Consider the following 19,761-nt stretch of genomic DNA (forward strand, 5'->3'; position numbering starts at 1 on the left):
CATGTAAATGTTGTTGGCATTGTGTCTTTGTGTTTACAGATCCTTTTTGTAGGCTTAAAGGGCCGTGTCTCAAAAGTCCTTGCAATTCCTCAAACACAGATTATTGCAATCAGACAGAAGATTTCTACATCACAAACTCATCTCGGCAGTGTATATGTAAAGCAGGTAATGCTAATCTGAAACAACAAAATCTTGTAATGTATGGATGTGTGTGTGTACATTTATATACACCTGTTAATATACGTATAAATATGCAATAAATGGATCCACATGTGAAAGATAGAATAGGCCATATTTATACATTAATTGCCACTTTCTCTTTAATGTGAACCAGATGACAAATCAATCATGTCTTTGATGGTTTTAATGATTCAAAAAATGAATGACATAAAATAACTGTGGTGAGAGGTTTAGGTGAAAATATGTATGTACGTTTAGGATTGTCAAAGAATGACACTATTAACATAAAGGCTAAAGGAGATATTTGTGTATTTGTGAATGTACACAAGACACTTGGTCTAGGTACCACCACACAAAATTGGGCTTCCTAACTCATTCAATACAGATTTTATTTTTTGACGTTTTGATGCAGTTGAGCTGTGGCTATGAAGATGTTCACATCTGCGAGTGCAAACTGTTAGGAAGAGTTAAAAATGAGTAATTTCTTTTTTTACTGTTCACACTTAAGTTCAAGAAAATATAAGAAAAACATCACAGCTATGACTACTTATTAGCACTTATCGTTCATTTTATTGTGAGAGCGAATTAAAATGGGACTGGGCTTTTTTTTTTTTGTTTTGGTTCTATTCTTTTGCAGGTTGGGAAGGAGACTCATGCTCAGATGATAAAAATGAATGCAGCAATACCAATTTATGTCTGAATGGTGCCTCTTGCCAGAACACACCTGGTGACTTTATGTGTCAGTGTCCTTCTGGTTATGATGGTAAGCATTGTGATCATGACATTGACGAATGCGCATCCAGCCCTTGCCAGAATAATGGTGTTTGTTCCCAAACTATAAACAACTACACCTGCAGCTGTAATGGCACAGGTAAGTGCAGACAATACAAGCATATCCTAGCCTCTGTGTATGTGTTTCCAAGTTCAAACGTCTACCAAAGAAAGAATAATTTGACCTAGGAGAGGGCAGTGAGAAGCACACACACGCATGCTAACCACCATAGTGGTCATGCTTTGTTGATTGTTTCTGTTTGGCCTTAAAAGTACCCTCACCTTCCTCCACAGAATCAAACCTTCCTCTCCTGCCATAAAGTAAAAGTTTAACCTTTTAGTGCATAGCACAGCTTTAAGGACAGTTCAATTCGCCATCTATTTGGAGTCTGTCAGAATACTTTGACATTGCAAAAGCTACAAGTGAGGTAGTTATGTAAATAAAAAAAAAGGGGTTGACACACACCTCATGTGTAACACTTGAGATAGGTCATAATTTACTTTGAGCGTGGATGCCTGATTTGACATACTTCAGTTGGTACATGCCTGATGCTGCACTTTATTTGACTTAGTGCATGCCTGCCATGTTATAAGTATTATTGTGTTAGCAGGTGCTACAATTTGCTTATTACATGTTTAAATTGCAGTCTTTCTGAACTTGTGTCTGCATGTACACATGCATACATCAACACGACTTACGTTAGTGCATGACTGCATGACTTCGATAATCAATACAGTGCATATATAATGTTCTATACATCGGAGTACACAGGTGAAACACAAGAACAGGAGTAGTTTCTGTTTTCCTTAATAAGCAGCATTCATGACCTTGATCTTTTGCAGGGTATCAAGGGCAAAACTGCACAGAGGACATAAACGAATGTGAGGAAAGCTCTCAGTGTAACAATGGTAACTGCAGCAACACTGTTGGAAACTTCACCTGCCTTTGTGGTGACCTTTACTTGGGTAGGTTTTGCGAGTACAACAACCCCTGCAGTGGGCAGGTCTGTGCCAATAGAGGCACCTGCAGCCCGATCTTTGACACAAATTCTGACTCCTACAAATATCAGTGCACCTGCAGTGATGGGTACCAAGGTGACACCTGTGAACAGGTGAGTTGAAATTTTGCTTGTTACAATTAATAATTTATTTGTTTATTTGGTCATATGTTTGTGTTTAAGGGAAATTAGAATTAAGGTCTTAAGTGGTGTGCTTAATGTACAGCTGACACTCCTTGGGAATGATTCAAGTTGATATTTTATGCATTTGAAGACAATGTCATGATTAGTTTAACCCTTGTCTCTCAGTTATAAAAATAGTTTTACCTTCTCCCCATCCCTTCAACTTCCAAGTTATACTTGTCTCTTTGCCTAGACCATTAAACATTAATGCCAGTTCTCTGTTATCATCAGTCAATATATGAATCATCTTTCCCCATGTATTTTTATGTATTTATTTACTTATTTTTTAATTTTTTGTTGTTCTTATTTATTGGCATCTGATCTTAGCACAGTTAGTGACTCACCAGTATGTGCTGTCTCTTCACAGAGCCCAGAGAAAACAAGTGGTGTTGAACCATATTACATTTATGCGCCCATCATAGCTTTCATCCTGCTTGCTCTTCTTATTGGTATGTATGCTTGAGTAGACAAGTAATGGCAGCCTTCCTCTACCTGTTCAGCTTAAATTATTTTGACTGGTTGTGGGTGCAAGCTGTTATTGGCAACCTGCCAGGGAAGAATGCATGAAGTGGCAACCATGAGAACTAGTCACTTGGCAGTGTTTATTATCTTGCCTGATAAAGTTATTGTGACTTTTGTTGATGCAAACATAATTGTTAGAGTCAGCTGTCTCGTATATCAAAAGGTTTTTCGATACATCAAAATGCTTTTAAGCTACAGCACCTTTCTCTTAACGATGGGTTAGTGTAGTCTGCTAATTAATGAAGCATATACAAAAATCATGAATTTAAGAAATGATTAGCATACAGATCTGCTGAGGGGACACAACGTTAAACCGAAGAGTTACACTTGCTTAGCTCGGGTCACATTTGGTTTGTTTTATGAGTATTTTTATATTTCCTTGAGAGTTAAGTGCTAACCTGGTAGAATTTCATGTAAGCGACACTAATTCCACTCGTATACATTGTAGAGGGATAAGATTGAAGTGTTCTGACGTGTCCTATGTCTATTGCAGGTGTAATTGTTTTTATCATAATTGCAAAAAATAAACGGGCGACTAGAGGAGCATACAGTCCAAGCCAGCAGGAGACAGCTGGATCACGTGTAGAGCTCGGCAATGTACTAAAGAAACCTCCAGAAGAACGCTTGATATAAACAAATGCATTGCATATGGTGGTCAGGTAGATCAGGGTGTGGAGAGAATGGCGGATGCACCACAGGCCTTTTAAGATATCATCTACATTTCCTGAGCTTACTATTCTGCAGCATCTTAAACCCAAATGTTCTTGCAAAAGTGTCAGGTGGGGGCACACAGAATTACTTTGTTTATACTCATTGTCTGTTTTAAAGATTCATTTGGGAAAGAGTTTGTGTAGACCTTATGAACACAACATTGTGGTTGTTGTTGTGCAGACTCAGACTGAAGCCCAGTGACTGTGTTTTAGTTGGGTTTTTTTTTTCATCCCAGAAGTAAATTACTCTTATAAAGGTGCCTATGGAGATTCTGGTCACACTGGTTCTTGCCTTAAAGCTGGCATAGTTGCCTTATGGTAAAGCCATCACACACAAAAAATGCAAACAATGGTGCGTTTTCTGATACAGCACCAATGGCAGAACAGTTCTATTTTTCACACAAGCAAAGATCTGAGAATGATGCAATTTAGTTAAAGTGAGTTTGCTGGTGTGTATCTTAGAAGAGCTGTAAGTTCATGTATTCAGCTAAAGCTGGATATTTTTTTTTTTGTAAAGGAAGCATTCATCATAATAATAAGGATTACAGGATCCGTAAGTTGAATATGTGGTTTGCATCTTTTTTTTGTTTTGGGGCTTTTTTTTTTTTTTGCCAAGGATTGCAAGAGTTCATCTATGCAAACAGCACGTTAGAAAATAATTGTCAATGTGTCAGTTGCAGAATGAACTTTTATGTGCATGTTTGTGTTTTCAAATTTAGTTGTTCTTTATTCATTTGTCAAATGGAAATGATATTGTTTTACATAAAAAGACATTACTTTAAAGTTGTTGTTTTGTTGTTGTTTTTTTTTGTTTTGGTTTTTTTTTATTTTTTTTTTTAGATTCTTGCATCATGACATTTCTATTTCTTGTCAAATATTGTGCAACATTCTTCAAGTCTTTATATCCTGGTAAAATATCAGCATGGCAGTTTTTGTACTATGGTAGGTAGAGAACAGCAACAAAAACAGGATTAGCTATGGCACCAGATTAATACAATATTTAACAGCTAAGTAAGCTACTTCAAGTAAATTTTTTCAAATGTTTCAAAAGTCTTTTATATAAATCTTTTCTCCCCTTCTTTTATACATAGGGTCTAAAAAGTGTTCTTATCAAGTTGGGTCACTTCTTTCTTTTCAAGATGCTGGCAGCAGGGGAAACAATCTGATGCCATGCCATCATAGTTCTCGTGGTGTCTTGCAGTCTCCCACCCCCATTCTACTTCACCCCAATTTTTTGTTTGAAGATTTTTTGATTAGACGATGATAAAATGCAGAAAAGACATCATAATTTCAGTGGAACTGTCAGCTGTATTTTCATTTTACTCTTGATTCATTGGTTAATAGCATGTCTGCTGTTGATTCTACACAGCTTGATTGTGTGACCTTCAAAGTGTATCTTACCAAATATTTGTATTTATTTCAGTAAGAGAGTATTTACATCCATGTATGATTGTTGTGAACATGTGTATGTACATTTATTGATTTGCACGTGCATACACCTATTGGCTCTGTTTCTTTGTATAAATTCCTGCAGCATAATTAATATTCCAATCATCATCAGTGTTATGAGATCAAGATTATCAAAGAAAGCTATACTATGCAATGGTGCATTCATTGCATATTTTTATAAACAGCTTCATGGAAAACAATTTACATTTGATGTGTAGCTGCTGGTAGTTTTGCACTTATTATTAACCAGATGGAACCATTGTACTCATTTAAATATATTCATATTTGTATTTTATGGGAATTAATAAGCATTTTGGGCCAAAGGCAACACAATGTGCAAGATATGTTTGAAGTACTTTGTCCATCAAATACATTCTTTTGATCAATCCATCCTTATAACCTGCTTGGAAGGAAGTATAATTGTGAAAGTTTGAATGACCACAACAGTTTAAAGTATCAGTTTTCAAAGCTGTAGAGGCTTAACTCCAGATATGAGTGTGACAATAATTTAGCAGTCACTGTAGTTTTTCATATTAGGTGGTGATGGTGTCAAGACTGCTTTTAGTGTGGAGAGTACAAAAATACTACTTATTTAACAGGAGAGTGGGAGATCTTTCAGAGGATATATGCAGACTTCTTGGCTAGAGCCAGGGTTAGTTTGTCAAGACAGCTGTGACCTAGCTTTGCCTGCTTTAAATATACCTAAGCTGAGGATGAAAAACCATTATTTATACACCTATAACCTGCTAAATCTTTTAAAAAATAAAGTTTGAAGTTGTCAAGACAGAGAAAATCTTCAAATGTGATTTTCAGATTGTATGTAATCGAACTTGATCCTAAATTGCTGCCAAAGAGAGGTATTTAAAGCAGGACCTAATTGAAAATATTTTTAATGTGAAGAGAGCTGTACTTAAAAATGGTTATTGTGTTGTTCTAACCAGGATTTGCCTTTACCAGATTTTTTTCCTTGCCCTGCACCACTGTAAAGCTGTTGGGCCTAAGCAAGCCCTTGTGAGACTGAATTTTTTTTTCTTTGTCTTTGTCTTTTTTTTTTTTTTTTGAGTCACATTCAGAAGACTGAACAATTGTGTGTGTGTGTGGAGCTATGTTTCTTGTGCCGTGAAGTATCTGTTACATCTTAATGAATCCTTGTTGTGAGGGGAGCAAAGAAATGAATTAGAGTGTCTTTTGGGAGAAAGCATGTTTCAACAAGTGTGAATATACAGAGATTACAAGTGACTTATACACCACACACATCATTTGCTGTATTTGGAGATTCCTCTGCGGGCTTTGGCGAACACCACTGTTCAAGGAGAAACCTACAGGTTTTAATATTTTCAGAATAGGGGAGGGAGTTGTTCATGCATTTTTTCCTTAGTTGTGGAGAATAACCTTGGAGCATTATGCTATTTTGTTTCTAATCATTCATCAATTTAAACATATCTCGTTTCTTCTACAGCAGTGAATTCATTTGCATTCCAAAGAATTTTTGCCTACCTCAGTTTGTGCATTAATGAATTTTTTTTTAATCTCAACCACATATTAAAATTCTTGCAACACTGAATGATTGAGACATGAAAGTCTGATGGTGGGTTTTTGGGGGGTAGGGGAATTGGATGAAATGGAGTGTCGTGCACAATGTACGTAGGTTATTTTGTGATACCCAAATATTAAAAGTCAGCCTGTATGTGCCTGGGTCTTAAAAAGATGAATTACATGCTTAAGGATACCCAAATATTAAAAGTCAGATGTGCCTGCATCTTATAATGATGAATTACATGGAAAATCGGCCTTTTTATTAGCTGTATTTTTTCATTGATTGGAGACCAGCCATTTTTCAGTAATTAAATTTTGTGGAGGTGATTGGATGATTGAACAAACAAGAATGATATAAAGGTGTTTTCTGCATGCAGCTAAAATGGACACGCTAAGAGGATTTTTTTTTTTTTAAGGAATGGGAATGTAAAACAGAGGTGGATTAGCTTATATGTTTTATGAAGAAAATGATGTGTGATGCATTCATTCCAGCCTTTGCAACATTAGATGGGACAAGTTTTGTCTGCGGCTGATCAGGTTTTGTCTGCAGCTGACCATCTGTGCTGTAAAAGCGAAAGAGAATTTCTGCTCAAGGATTCCATGCCAGTCCTAATCTCAGGGTTGGTGATAGAAGTCTGCAGCATTATAGATAACTATGCACTGTTGGTGTGCCACCTTTTCACAAGATTGAAAATCATTCCAGGAACACCACTCCTGTTTCAGTTTCATTTCACTAAACATTGAATTTTTAAAAAAGACAAACCTGTTTTTCAGTTTAGCCCTTTGAACCTGGGAGATCAGCTTTCCTGCTTGTTAAACATGTAAAAAGATGTAACTTCTCAAAATTGTTTTCAAAGTTTTGTGATAGCAGTAAATTTCTGGTTATTACCGCTGGGTGTCTGTGTTCAAACTACAAACTTTCTGGAATAGTCATTCTCAGGAGGATCTGTTTTATGCTGCTTGCAGTTAATAAAGCTTGATCTTTTTATCTATAGGGTTAATATATATATATTGATCTTTTGCACGATGTCATGAAAATATACCTGCGTCCAGATCATGTTCTAGCACCTCAAGGGGAAGGAAACCTTTACAGATTGTTAAACACTGAATCTGGCTGTGTCCAATATGGCGGTTGTGAAAAAAATGTTTGTGATATAAATGATATTATGCATATTCGTCTTGAATTCTTGTTACTAACCATAGTGTGGTTTCTGAAGAAAAGACAAATTTAAGAACCTCACTGTTTGAACATCTGTACATAAGGATCATGCTATCAATCATGAACGAACATTTTTTTACATATATTTTATTGACAATAAACATGAGACTATAAATCGGTAGATGTGTGCTGCTTGTTAATGAGAGATAAAAGATAGAGGAGGAAGAGAGTGAAAAAAGCGAAAGCATGCGATTGAAAAAGAAATAAGATGTGGTGTGTACATGCAGGTTATGTGCAACTTGATGAATGTATCCTGAGAACATTAGGAAGGCAGGGAAGAAAAGTGTTACCAACAATACCTGCGACAGTTTTTTCTTAACAACAGCTTCATGCAAACATTAGCTTTGACAAGTAAATGCTCTCTCCATCTTCATGTCCACCCACAGCAACAACAGCAAATGAAAGAAAAATTTTGACAAAAGAATCCACTTTATTTCTTCACTAACATAAGGCACTGATTTCTGGCTGTTTTATTTCTGCCCTGAGTAAATGAGGTTTTCTATTTTAATCCTAATAATTTCACTTAGGTACATCACCATTGATTCTTCTAAACCTTTTCCTGGGAATCTTTTCAAACAGCAGAAGTCCCGCAGCCCTTTCTATTGTCTCTATGGGTGTCTGAAATGCTTTTAGTGGAATTTCTTCAGACATAGGGGCATTCGGCAACACAAATGATTTCATTTCATATTCTCCTTTTTCATTCTCAACTACCAGAACTTTGAAGAAGTGGGTTGGGACAGCAACATGGTTGGCACCAATGACCTCGTACTTGACATACAACTTGCCATCAATGTCTTTCCTGGTTAATAAAGTAAACAATGTAAAATTCCTCATTCTTGTATTGCATCATAGAAAATCACTACATGACACTAAAATTTTCACAAAAAAGTGATAACAAGAAAAATGCTTGCCTCTCCAGTTTATGTAAAGAAAAAAACTTTAAACTTGACAATATTTTCACATAAAAACAACTTTCAGTAAAAAGCATACCTTGGAAGATAAAGTGGACCAGTGCAGATGTAAACACAGCGGTTTTTACGAGCTAAAGCTCTTGTATACTTCTCCAGTGAGTTCCATATGCCTCTGTTAAAGCCAGCACCCACCTGAAAAGGTACAGCATAAGAGTTTCTGACACTTTTGCCATGCAGCCTAAAGAGATAATAAAAGGGGAACAAAATCAAAAGCCATTATAATTCTCAGATGATTCAAACAGAAGTAGCCACTTCCAGTTTACTTGAAAGACCAACATGTTAATTTCACTTTATCTGCTGCTTTAAAACCAAAATAACTGCTTCCACTACTTCAATCAACACATTAAAGCAAATAAGATATTATAGTTGAAGTTGGCCCTTTACAAGCAATAACTGCAATATCAAGGTTACCCAAATGAATTACCAAAACGCCACTGGTAGAAATTAAACCCCTAAAATACCTGTGGTGCAATGTTGCTAAGAACAAATGTTTCATTCATTGCTTTCAAAGACTGACGATGATTGGATGCTGCCGCAAGATGACCTCTGTCATAACCACTTTGTTTATAGTCGGCGTTTGTTGAACGAAAATAAGGATGGATAGTTTCATCTTCTCTAAATCCGCCACATTTGTTTCTGTCCACTCCTTCGCCGTAGGCACAATTCTCTTTTTTTATATGCTCAAACACCCAGTGCGGCACTCTATTTCTGCGATCATATGAAACAACGAAGTCTCCATGAAATCGTACAGTATCCATACCTGGATAACCATATTGCATAATTTCTCCAACACGATAAGTAGGAGACTCGATAGCAGACGACGGTGCAACTTGAAGACTTTTGTCAACTGGCACTGACGCCGCAAAAACAGAGGCTGAAACTGGGAGAAACTGATACCAAGATGGTGTAAAACTCTTCTGAGCATTGTCGTAGATTTCTGATTCAACAGAAGAATTGTGTGGTCCACGACAAATTAAATTCCACAACCGAGATTTGACATCGGTGTTGCTAGTTTCCACGCCGAGGAGAAATCCCAGCCCACCAGATACAGAAACAACAGCTGCTAATCTTACCAACATTTCGTCGATTCTTTACGAAAAATGCAAAAAACACGCACTTGTTAGATTTTAATTTAAAGATACAAAGACAGTGTCTAAGAATAAGATTTATAAAACTGTTTTTCTAATGCCTCGTCGCGACAAGGTGATTTTAAATTATCCCCCTTCCACTAATAAGGGGCATCACTCTCCTTTTTATTTTTTTTTTAGACGTACAAGTATATAAGATAGTTGGTCAGAAGAAGTAACAGATTCTCATTTATATTAATGAAAAATGTTATTCTCTGAAGTCAAGAAGCTCATAAATTTGTTCATGACTTCATCTGAAATCTCTTCTTTCAGCAGCCAGCTCAGTATCGCATAAATGCCATAAATTAAAGGGATTCTCACCTCTAACTACAATTAAACTGTTGGTGTTGAAGTAAGATCCTAAAAATATCGGACATTCAAGCCACATCGGGCTTAAAAGATGAGCATTAGTCAAAATTGTCCTTTCTAACGAATGGAATCTTTAATACTTGTGTTCCAACAAGTTGATAGACTAAAATGTGGAAGTGGCACAACCAAAAAAGCTGCACGAGGCTTCACAAACTGACACTGAAATTACTAACATTAAAGTACAGAAGGTGGAAAACTTATGTATGTGTCACATAAACTATTAATTTTCTCTTTATCACAACATGATTGTAAAGAGTTTAGGAAGTTGAAATGCCTTAAAAGAGTGAAAATTGTCACCATGACAACACGCCAAACAAGTACAAGAACGAACAATTAAACGGTGGGATTGATTGGCTAAGGCTAAGACCTGTATGTCTGAGGTCAGAGAGATATGGACTAAGCGAAATAAATGTTTTAAAAGAAGAACATACAGAGAAGCGTAAGCTACTGGTGAGTTTATCGTGCCAGTCCTATTCATGACAGTCTATAAACCTCAGTTTAAACTCCATTAAAGCAGTTTTATATTCTGAGAGAGAGAGATGTGCCCTTTAAAAAATGCATTCAAGCGTTTAATTTGTGTTGCCTCGAGTCATCTCTAAGTCCAACTCAATAATTATTATCGTGACACAGCGCTCTTGAGTGCTGTTGAGCTTATCATTGTGCATATAACTCACAGTCAGCTCCAGGTCTCTACTTGGTGAGAAGCGGCCATTCAGCCTCCAGCAATACTAATGTGCAGCTGACAAAACATGTTTCTGTTTTATCCTCCGTACAAGTCGCAAATTTGTATGGCCCCTTCAGTTTTGGTCAATCCCAACGTTTATGTGGGTGGGCGGGGGAAAGAGGGGGATGTAGGTAATTGTTGCCTACTAGTGTTTCGATGGGTCAGCTCTCACCCTTTCTACGTTCTTTTGCGTGTTCCTTTCCTCTTTTCTGATTTAGTCTTTCGGTCACACATCTGGCTACACATTTGTATTAATTGTTGTTTTTCTTTCTTTCTCGCTCGTTCGCTCGTTCACTCGCTCAGAATAATCTTTGGTTAGATTTTTTAAAATTATGGTTCCTCAGTAAAAAGAAACTGTAAAAACAATTGCAATGCTGGGATTTTTCCCCTTTATGAACAGCCGATAAGGAACATGCTGTTGTGATAAGATTTCATCTCAATGTGCAGCTCTCAAATCTCGTCTGACAGCTGTGAACAGACAAGGAGTGTACAACAAATTTCCTAAGTGAGTACTCTTTCTACGGATTTTCTCGGGCCTCAGGTCAAGCTTGCTGTACGAACTGTTATAGCGTACAGTAGATGCACACCTTTGGAAACAATTGCTAGGAGTATATTTATTATTGTATATGTAATTCTGGCGATTTGTGTATTACACTAGTTGTAGTTTTATAAAAGTCATATGTTACTGAAATAAAATTAGTCATTTCTTATCCATTTTTATGTGCTCAGCACGAATATGACAAACAAAATGCAATATTGGCTCTAGTTTTTTGGTAAGTTGCAATAATTATTGTGTACATCAGGAAATGCTTGCTACTAGTAATTGACCTCTGGTTAACACCTGTAAACAATCAAGCTCTTTGCCTGTCTCTTGTCCAGCTGTTCGGGAGCATCTCTGGGGAGTGTCCACCGGTAGTCAGCCAGCATGGTAGTGGACAATTTTCCCTGATATCTTTTTTCCATTGTTGCGATATCTTCAGGCCTGACGAGAGGGGGGGGGGCAGGGGGTTCTGGTGTACCCAGGCCCGCGGCTTTCAAGGGGGCCCGGCCTTGGTCAGTGAATTTGTTTTTACATTATATACATTTTTTTATACATTATATACTGGGAAAATAATTTACGATTACAAGTACAAGGGGCCCGGAGAGGTCGTCTGTCCCGGGGCCCGGGCTGGCTCTCGGCGACCCTGGATATCTTGATAGAAACGTTCGCCATGTTCAGCACAAACCATACCACAATTATCTGGAAAGCAATCCAGATGTGAATGAAAGAAGTGGATCTTTAGAGACATATTGCAGACAAGCTTCTGATATTGCATCAGCATGTTTTGTACTAGTTCCTTGTAGTTTTCTACCCTTACATTCCCGAGAAAGTTTGTAGACATTAATTAGGAGAAAAGCATTCAATGCTTGTTTCGCTTCACCTGCAGCAAGTTGCTGAACAGGTAACTAAACTGAGAAAATAATACAATATTTTCAAAACGAGAGCCAATAAAACATTTTCATGGTCGTATTCGTGTTAAGCACACCAACATAGTACAGATTAGAACCTTTATAAGTCAGTAATAATTTCAGTATTGACCAGTACTATTCATTCTTTTCGTCTGCTTTTCTGCAGTCTCCATTTTCCTTGTTTGATGTTTGGTTAGCTTGTTTTATATGTATTTCGTTGGAGTTTGTAGACAAGATAAGTTGACCCAACAAACAGTACAAAAATTGTCGGTCAGAGCTGATGACTTTTCAGGGCTCGCCATGACTAAAGGTCACGTATTAGGTCAGTTCATTTAAATCTAAATACTTCCGGGGTTACTTCCGCCGCGACCTCGGATCAGGCACTGACTTTCATTTCTCGGAGAACTCGCACTCGCATGAGTTTAAAATGCCCACAGACGGCTTTTCTGAAGTCATATTGGAAGCACAAATTTCATTATTAATTGGTGGTTAATTCTGAGGCATTAAGGTGGCTGACTTAACATCAACATTGCTTTTGAACGCAGATGATGCCTGGAGCCATCTTCTTTCCGCTGGTGTTGGCTGCTTTGTGTGGGTATGTTTAGGACTTTTTGTTATGTGTGTGTGTGTTTTGCTCATAATGTAACTTTAGGTCCAACGGGGAACAAGAGAGAAGTGGTAATTGAATGGACAAATTGGAGTTTCATTGCTATAGGTGCTTGCTGTGTCAAATGACAGGTTAATTAAAAACTGATCTCTACTTTGACTTCTTAATCAAATTTGTGACTGACTTTTTACGAAGTTTAATCTGACAGTCATGTAAAAATTTGCCAAACAAGCTACATACTCCATTATATATGATCGCATTATATAATTAATATACATAATACATCCACATATAAAATATTTATAGGTCGGTTAACAAGACCTATATATATATTGTATCGACACAAAGTAAACTATCGACCCGTGTGTAGACTGGTGCAGTGCCAAGGTAACCGACCTCCTTTGATAGACCCATCCGCCGCCAAGGAGCTGTTCCAACAGGTGGACCGGGCTGGCAGCAACGACGGTAACCTGACATTAATGGGACTGAAGGAGCTTTTCGATGAGTTTGATTCTAATGGTGAGAACTGTTTTAAAAGCTACACGAGCGGAAAAACAGAAGAATAGTCAATCAGGCAAACAAAAGTGTCAGATGACCGAGATTGGTTCATCTGCGATTATTTTCTTTCAGATCCATGACAAATTGAAGTGTTTGTTTCCCCTTCAGACAAATCTTTGAATACCAACATTATCCCCTGCTTTTGAAGAAAGGGTGTGGAAGGAACTTGGAAAATTTGCGGCTACATTACTGACCCAATGGGATGGACTTGTTCGAATCTAGAACAGTCCGTCTGTGCAGCTATTAAACAACGTTCATTTAAAAAACAAAACAACAACAACAACAACAACAAAACAATAGAATATTGGTTACTGTTGAAACTGTAGCTAAACATCAATTAGTGTCGAATTGTAACTACGTGTAGTGTGCATTGTATGTAACTTACTATCACGCATCCCATGTTTGGGAAAAAGGAGAGGCTTCCTTTAATACTAAAATGTAGATGACCTGGGCATCTAAAAGCTGCCTACTGTTCTGGGGAAGGAACTGTCATATTGAAAAGTGAAGTAAGTCCTATGAAGTGACATTTCCTCACTTTTATCCATTGTAGCGTGAAATCACCGCTAGGTGGCAGCAGTTTCTTATCAAGTAAACCAGCCAGTGCTCGATGAGCCGTCTAGTGATCCTTGCTTTCATGGCGTTTACCGCAGACAACAACCTGGTGGAGAGAGCTGAGTTCATCAGAGCATGGCATGATCGGGGCTTGGGAAGCGAGGAGTCAGCCAACGCCCTTTTCCAGAAAGCAGACACTGACGGCGATGGTGTCATCAACATGGACCCTGATGTCAAACGAGTCTTCAAATATTTCGACATGAACGGTGAGCCCTGCTAGTCGAGCGATCGTTTCTCTCTCACACTCGTTAACTGTCGTGCATTCTAAAATGATACAAAGTTAGGAAAGTTGATAATCTAGTGTTTAGAGCATCAGTCTCCAAAGCCCACAGGCGCGCCGGTTCGATACCTGCATGGCGCGGCGTACTTCGATTTTTTGGGGGAGGGTCCTAATCCCTCACTCCCCTATGGATGTAAGTTTGTGGGACCTTTATGGTGTTTAAAAAAAACTAAAATGGTAAAAGAAAATAACTCATAATAGTATGCTAAGGAAAGAAACTATTTTTAATAAGCTATTATTTTGTTCAGATGATGGTCGGATTTCTCTGCCAGAATTCGTCGTTATGTGGGCAACACTATCCATACCTGCCTCGAATTCATCGACTTCTTGAGTGGACAGCTCGGTTTCATCAAGTTTTTTTTTAAATATCTCTATGTAGCAGAAGACTTTTGTTTATTTGAAAAATATTGAAGAGACATAAAGAAAATTGCTTCGGGTATTATTTACATGCTGTTTAAACTTTGTGTTTGATTGTCTTTTCTTTCTCACTGGTGTCCGTGTATCCCCACATAAATGCGTGCTTGTGTGTTTGTGTGTGTGTGTGTTCAACTTCCCCTTGGCTATCTCCACTGCTTCATAAAGGCTGTGAAGAAGAGAAACATAACTCTCACGAAACAAATATAATCTTTTTTTGCCAACTGTCCTTTTCTCAGAAAACATAACGACATTCGCTTGTTATCTCCATGACTGTACATTGCGCCCCTCGTTCATCATTGGACATTTTTCAACCAATGACAAAACATCTACGACGAAAACAAAAAATTATTTGTACACGAGAATCGCTGATCAAGGACGTTTAGCCCTTGAGATTCGAACCAATGACAAAACATTATGACATCTCATGACTGTGAACTGTGACCTGTGACCTGTCCCCTACTCTCACCACGACCCCATTAAAGTGCTTAACTGCAGCAGAATCCCGTCCAAAGAGAAAAGAGTCCAATGTCTCGAAAATAAGTTGCACTGAACACCAAGGCATTGGTCCTAACAATAGCTAACCCCGTTGAAGAAAAAAAAACAACCTCTCCTTATCTTGAAAGGCAGACGTTATATTTGCCGTGGAAGGGTTCTACCCTCCCAGAAGACATTGTTGTCCGAGCTAAACTTTTATCGTACCAGCTCGGCTAAGGTCACGTGACAGATCTGTGGAAACAAAGGCAAGTAGGAGGCTTATTAGAGAAACTTTTGAGTCCATACATGCTAAACTGTCGGTAGTTATACACGTGGGCATTTTAAACTTTGGATATGTCCGTGTACGCACGTGCTATTGTGTGTGTGTGTGTTCGCGCACGTGTATTTGAACATTTAGGTTATAATGTTGTCAGTAAGGAGATTATCATGGATTATTTTGTAATGTTTGCAGTGACATTTACATGGTTATACAGTTCTTCGTTCCGTGCCTGCAGTAATAACGATTGGAATAATACTAAATAATAATGCTAAATGTGAATGAAATACAAAATGCAGAAAAGAAACTGTATTTTCTATGTTCACTCTCTTAGTGTAAGTATTAAGACGCACAGGCAGGCACACATATCATGTTTATGTCTATTTCCATATATAGCGTTACAGATAAGACGCCATAACTTGTAATAAGTTTTTCTGAAGATAAAATACACTGTCTTACTCTTAATCCCGTAAACTCAAAACTACAAACTGTCACTCTATTTTAACTTTCCATAGTCTTCTTTAGTCGAGAGAAAAAAAATTAGTCATTTAAAAATCAGTTTGAATTAATTTCTGTACCTCCATCCAGAATCTACTTCCGTTTTACCCTCCATTTGCCTTTCTTTCCCCAACCACTCATTCTGGCCAAAAGAGTGTCCTAGAGGTGAATTAATGGTAAATTATGATCAAATAACGATTTAATGCTGATATTAAGTGATATCAGCCTTTTAACTATAGCTCATCAACATCAGCTAGGTGTTGTGTTACCTCCCTAACCGGAAGTACTTCAATTCTAACATCAAGTATTACATTCGTGCCAAGTATAACATTTACACTGGTTGTTCTTAACTACCTAACTTTTAAACTATAGCGACTAGGGAACAGGACTACAAAGAAGGGAGGACGAAATGAGTAAAGAATGTGAGGTAGGAAAAAAGATAGATTAAAGAAGAAGGCTGTTTCTTGTCTCCACAGATGAGAGCCAACATACTTCCGCTCGTTGTGGTGTGTACAGCAGCTGTTCTCGGGTGAGTCATTTCTAAGACATTCACTCACTGTCACAAATATCGCAAGTATTATGTACTAGCTTGGGTACCTGGCATCGCCTGGGTGACTGTCATCATACCGTGCATTCGCGCGGAGCAGATCACAGGGAGGGTAAGGAGACAGACGATGCTCACCCGTTGTGACTTTAGTTTCAAGTTCACTTTTCTGCACTTTGATTAACTCAAGTACACTTTGTCATTTAGATGTCGAAGGACTAAACTGAACTGGAGAATGAGATGTATTTCAATTTCTTAAAATGTTTTAGCGAGTCACAAATGATGCTAAATCTTTAAATAATAACTTTGAACACAAAACAATTTATCTGTTTCCTTTCTGTGGTAGATGCGTCAGAACAGTCTTAGTAATTAACATCTTAATGATAGTAAGGTTATGGACCCCGAATTCTTCCTTACACATAATGAGTCCGCAAGAAACAATACCTACAAGGACAAAGGTTCCATCAATCTCCATCCAGGTTTGTAGGTGGAAGACTTGCATTCATATGTACAACCGGTCGTGCGCTCAGGGCCGCCGAGAGCCAGCCCGGGCCCCGGGACAGACGACCTCTCCGGGCCCCTTGTACTTGTAATCGTAAATTATTTTCCCAGTATATAATGTATGTTTACAATTCGAATCTCAATAGCTACACTCAAACTCAACTTCTGCATGTGTAATGCTTGGGTGGTCTGTCCTTAGACCTTTCTTTAAAAGAAAAAGAAAAGGAGAAGAAGAAAAAAAAATCCACTGACCAAGGCCGGGCCCCCTTGACAGCCGCGGGCCCGGGTACACCAGACCCCCCTGTCCCCCCCTCTCGTCAGGCCTGCGTGCGCTTGTATGCGTACACACATGCTTACACCAACGTATTTGTCTTGACTGCGCGTGTATGTGCGTGCGTGCGTACGTGCGTGCGTGCGTGCGCGTGTTGTGTTCATATGTCAACAGACAGGTGCGTGGGACCCCTGACAGACCCCCTCTGATAGACCCCAGCAAAGCGCGAGAACTGTTTCGGCTGGGCAGCAGCTCTGGGAGCCTGACTCTCACAGAGATTGAAGTCATCTTCAGGGCGTTTGACGCCAATGGCAAGTGTCACTTTACCTACCTGACAGTGTGACAGCGCGTGCATTATGTCAGTTTTTAGGACACCTTTTGAGGCCATGGCCACGTGTTTCAGAACATACGTGACACGAAAGGGAGGAGTCATAGTGTGTACGTGACACCTCCTGAACGTGCGTGACAACGACAGTTTGGCACCTTAGAAACCAGATTCATAAATGACAGCCATTTTTTAGGACACCTTTCCTGACGCAAACGTCATGTATGATGTGACCTAACGGACGTGACACCAACCTTGTGACGTACGTTTGGTTACGTGCTGCTCGAGCTCGCGCCCCTCATGCATTCCCGTGGCCCGTGCAGGTGACAATCTGATGGAGAGAACAGAGTTTATCCAAGAATGGTTAAGACTGGGCTTTGGCACTGCCCTGTCCGCAAGTGCTCTCTTTGATCATGCCGACACTAACAACGATGGCATCCTAAGTTCGAATCCGGACTTCGGCCGCATATACACCTTCTTCGACCTAAACCGTATGTATATCTATATATATTATCTCTCAAACAATAAACATACTTTGGAACAGTTGCTCCTTCTTAAGTCAGGAGACATTTTTTTAATCGTCAGTCTAGCTAAGTATATCGGATATATTGCTAGGTAATAGATATTAGATAAAAGAAGAAGAAATCGAAGTCTTTTTCTCTTCTTTACTCTCTTGCTTTCTAAGTCTCTCTCTCTCTCTCACTCACTCACAGAGACAAAATCATCGATTTAGGTATTCCTTCTCAGTCGCTTTCTCCTGTCTTTCTCGTCACCCCTTTTTTTCCCTCGGTCCTTCCTGCCTCCTTCCCTCCGTTTCTCTCGTGTCCCTGAGGCTGAGGTCGACAAGTAACCATATAGCAACCAATATCAGATGCATTCTTGTCTTTTTCTTGTGCTGCGTAGAAGATTTCGGTGTTGATTAATAATAAACAGATTAAAACCTCTACAACCATTGCTCCATGTGTGTGTGATAACAGATGATGGTCTTATTAGCGAGCCGGAGTTCGTCGTCGCCTGGGCAACCCTGTCAGGGTAGGAGGCAACTGAACAGACTCAGCGGAGGTGAGTACAAGATAATGCCAGGATTTAAAAAAAAGACAAAATAAAGCAGCTGAACAAAGTGTGGGTCTCCGCCTGATGTGAATCTGGCTCAGAAGAAGTTTCCATAGTACATTCTCTTCAAACAGAAGTGTGCCAAAAACTCTGGCATAAAGGAAAGCAGCCTAAACACTAAACTTTAAAAGAAAAATAAGGATCGCCAACGACTTAAAGCGAGCGTTGGATTTATTGGAGGCCACCGCATCGGTACTGACAGCATAGAATATATTAATCAGTATTTAAGTACATGTATTGAACGAAGAAAAAGAGCGCTTCTAGCAGAGATATTTCACGAATTTATATTTCGAAGGACTGCTGAGCCGGGTCACGTGATTCAGCAAGTCTCAGCGCTGGCGCAGGAGAGACTAAACACATCTGAGTTCGTTTGTTCGTTTGTCTGTTAGTCTACCTACTATGAATCACTTTCTCTTTATATGCTCTACCAACACACTTGTCTGCGTGTTTGTTCTTTCATTACTGGCTACATAACTTTCATCCCATATGGCATTGTATGAAAAAATATAACAATTGTGCATGTTATGTTGCGCGTGTGTGTGTCTGTTCGTTTTATAATAAGCCACAAGCTTGCCCATCGGACCGGGATATGGCACTCTATAAGTTAACTTTTGTTGTTGTTGTTGTTATTATTATTATTATTAAAGGAAACTGGATGCAGGTAACAGTTTGATGTAATATCGACAATTCTTGAGCCATGTCAGTGGGTTTCAAAAATTATATAAACTGTGTGTAATCCTTGGTTTCAGAACCTGCCTGCCCATCAGTTACACGCTTTGGTGGATCTTAGAAGACCAATCAAACCCTTTCTATTTGCAGATGTATGATTATTCAGTTTTTATCTGATTGCTGCGCAAACACGACTTCGGAGAAAGTGTTAATTACTAAGACGGAATGTCGATCAAATTCTATGTTTTGGTTAATAAACTGCAATAAAGAATAGCATGGTAACAATGAATTTTCCTTTATATCAACTTCACTGTTTATGCATGATTTTGTGTACGTACGTGGATATTTGTGAGGGTGTGTGTATGTTTGTTTGTTTGTTTGTTTATATGCATGTTTGCGTGTGTGTA

General features: G+C 38.6%; 3 protein-coding genes and 1 long non-coding RNA gene across 7 annotated transcripts in view; 3 read left to right on the forward strand and 1 right to left on the reverse strand.

The window, feature by feature from the left end:
* LOC112574986 (protein crumbs-like) overlaps nucleotides 1-7,683 on the forward strand; it is a 73,488-nt gene extending 65,805 nt beyond the window's left edge. For 3 of the 4 annotated variants that reach the window (XM_025256457.1, XM_025256458.1, XM_025256459.1), the window contains 5 exons: nucleotides 40-165; nucleotides 818-1,051; nucleotides 1,795-2,063; nucleotides 2,500-2,581; nucleotides 3,148-7,683. In XM_025256457.1, the coding sequence (XP_025112242.1) occupies nucleotides 40-165; nucleotides 818-1,051; nucleotides 1,795-2,063; nucleotides 2,500-2,581; nucleotides 3,148-3,287 (851 nt within the window). In that variant the 3' untranslated portion in view covers nucleotides 3,288-7,683. The remainder of the gene's footprint in view (nucleotides 1-39; nucleotides 166-817; nucleotides 1,052-1,794; nucleotides 2,064-2,499; nucleotides 2,582-3,147) is intronic. The other variant, XR_003101544.1, reaches the window with a different exon arrangement.
* LOC112574987 (endonuclease G, mitochondrial-like) lies at nucleotides 6,750-9,760 on the reverse strand. The gene is made up of 3 exons (XM_025256460.1): nucleotides 9,001-9,760; nucleotides 8,559-8,671; nucleotides 6,750-8,367 (listed from the first exon to the last, which is right to left on the reverse strand). Exons 1-3 carry the CDS (start codon nucleotides 9,616-9,618, stop codon nucleotides 8,088-8,090), a joined length of 1,011 nt encoding a protein of 336 aa, XP_025112245.1. The 5' UTR covers nucleotides 9,619-9,760; the 3' UTR covers nucleotides 6,750-8,087.
* A 1,526-nt stretch (nucleotides 9,761-11,286) lies between these two features.
* On the forward strand, nucleotides 11,287-14,627 carry LOC112574989. The gene is made up of 5 exons (XM_025256461.1): nucleotides 11,287-11,312; nucleotides 12,754-12,803; nucleotides 13,186-13,334; nucleotides 14,024-14,191; nucleotides 14,514-14,627. The coding sequence occupies exons 2-5, from the start codon at nucleotides 12,754-12,756 to the stop codon at nucleotides 14,594-14,596; spliced, it is 450 nt and encodes a 149-aa protein (XP_025112246.1). The 5' UTR covers nucleotides 11,287-11,312; the 3' UTR covers nucleotides 14,597-14,627.
* A 3,268-nt stretch (nucleotides 14,628-17,895) lies between these two features.
* On the forward strand, nucleotides 17,896-19,643 carry LOC112574990. Its single transcript, XR_003101545.1, has 3 exons — nucleotides 17,896-18,063; nucleotides 18,550-18,634; nucleotides 19,435-19,643. It is a non-coding gene; the product is annotated as an uncharacterized LOC112574990 (long non-coding RNA).
* Nucleotides 19,644-19,761: the final 118 nt, after the last annotated feature.

Source organism: Pomacea canaliculata, linkage group LG11 (genome assembly GCF_003073045.1).
Source record: "Pomacea canaliculata isolate SZHN2017 linkage group LG11, ASM307304v1, whole genome shotgun sequence".
Classification (NCBI taxonomy): Eukaryota; Metazoa; Mollusca; class Gastropoda; order Architaenioglossa; family Ampullariidae; genus Pomacea; species Pomacea canaliculata.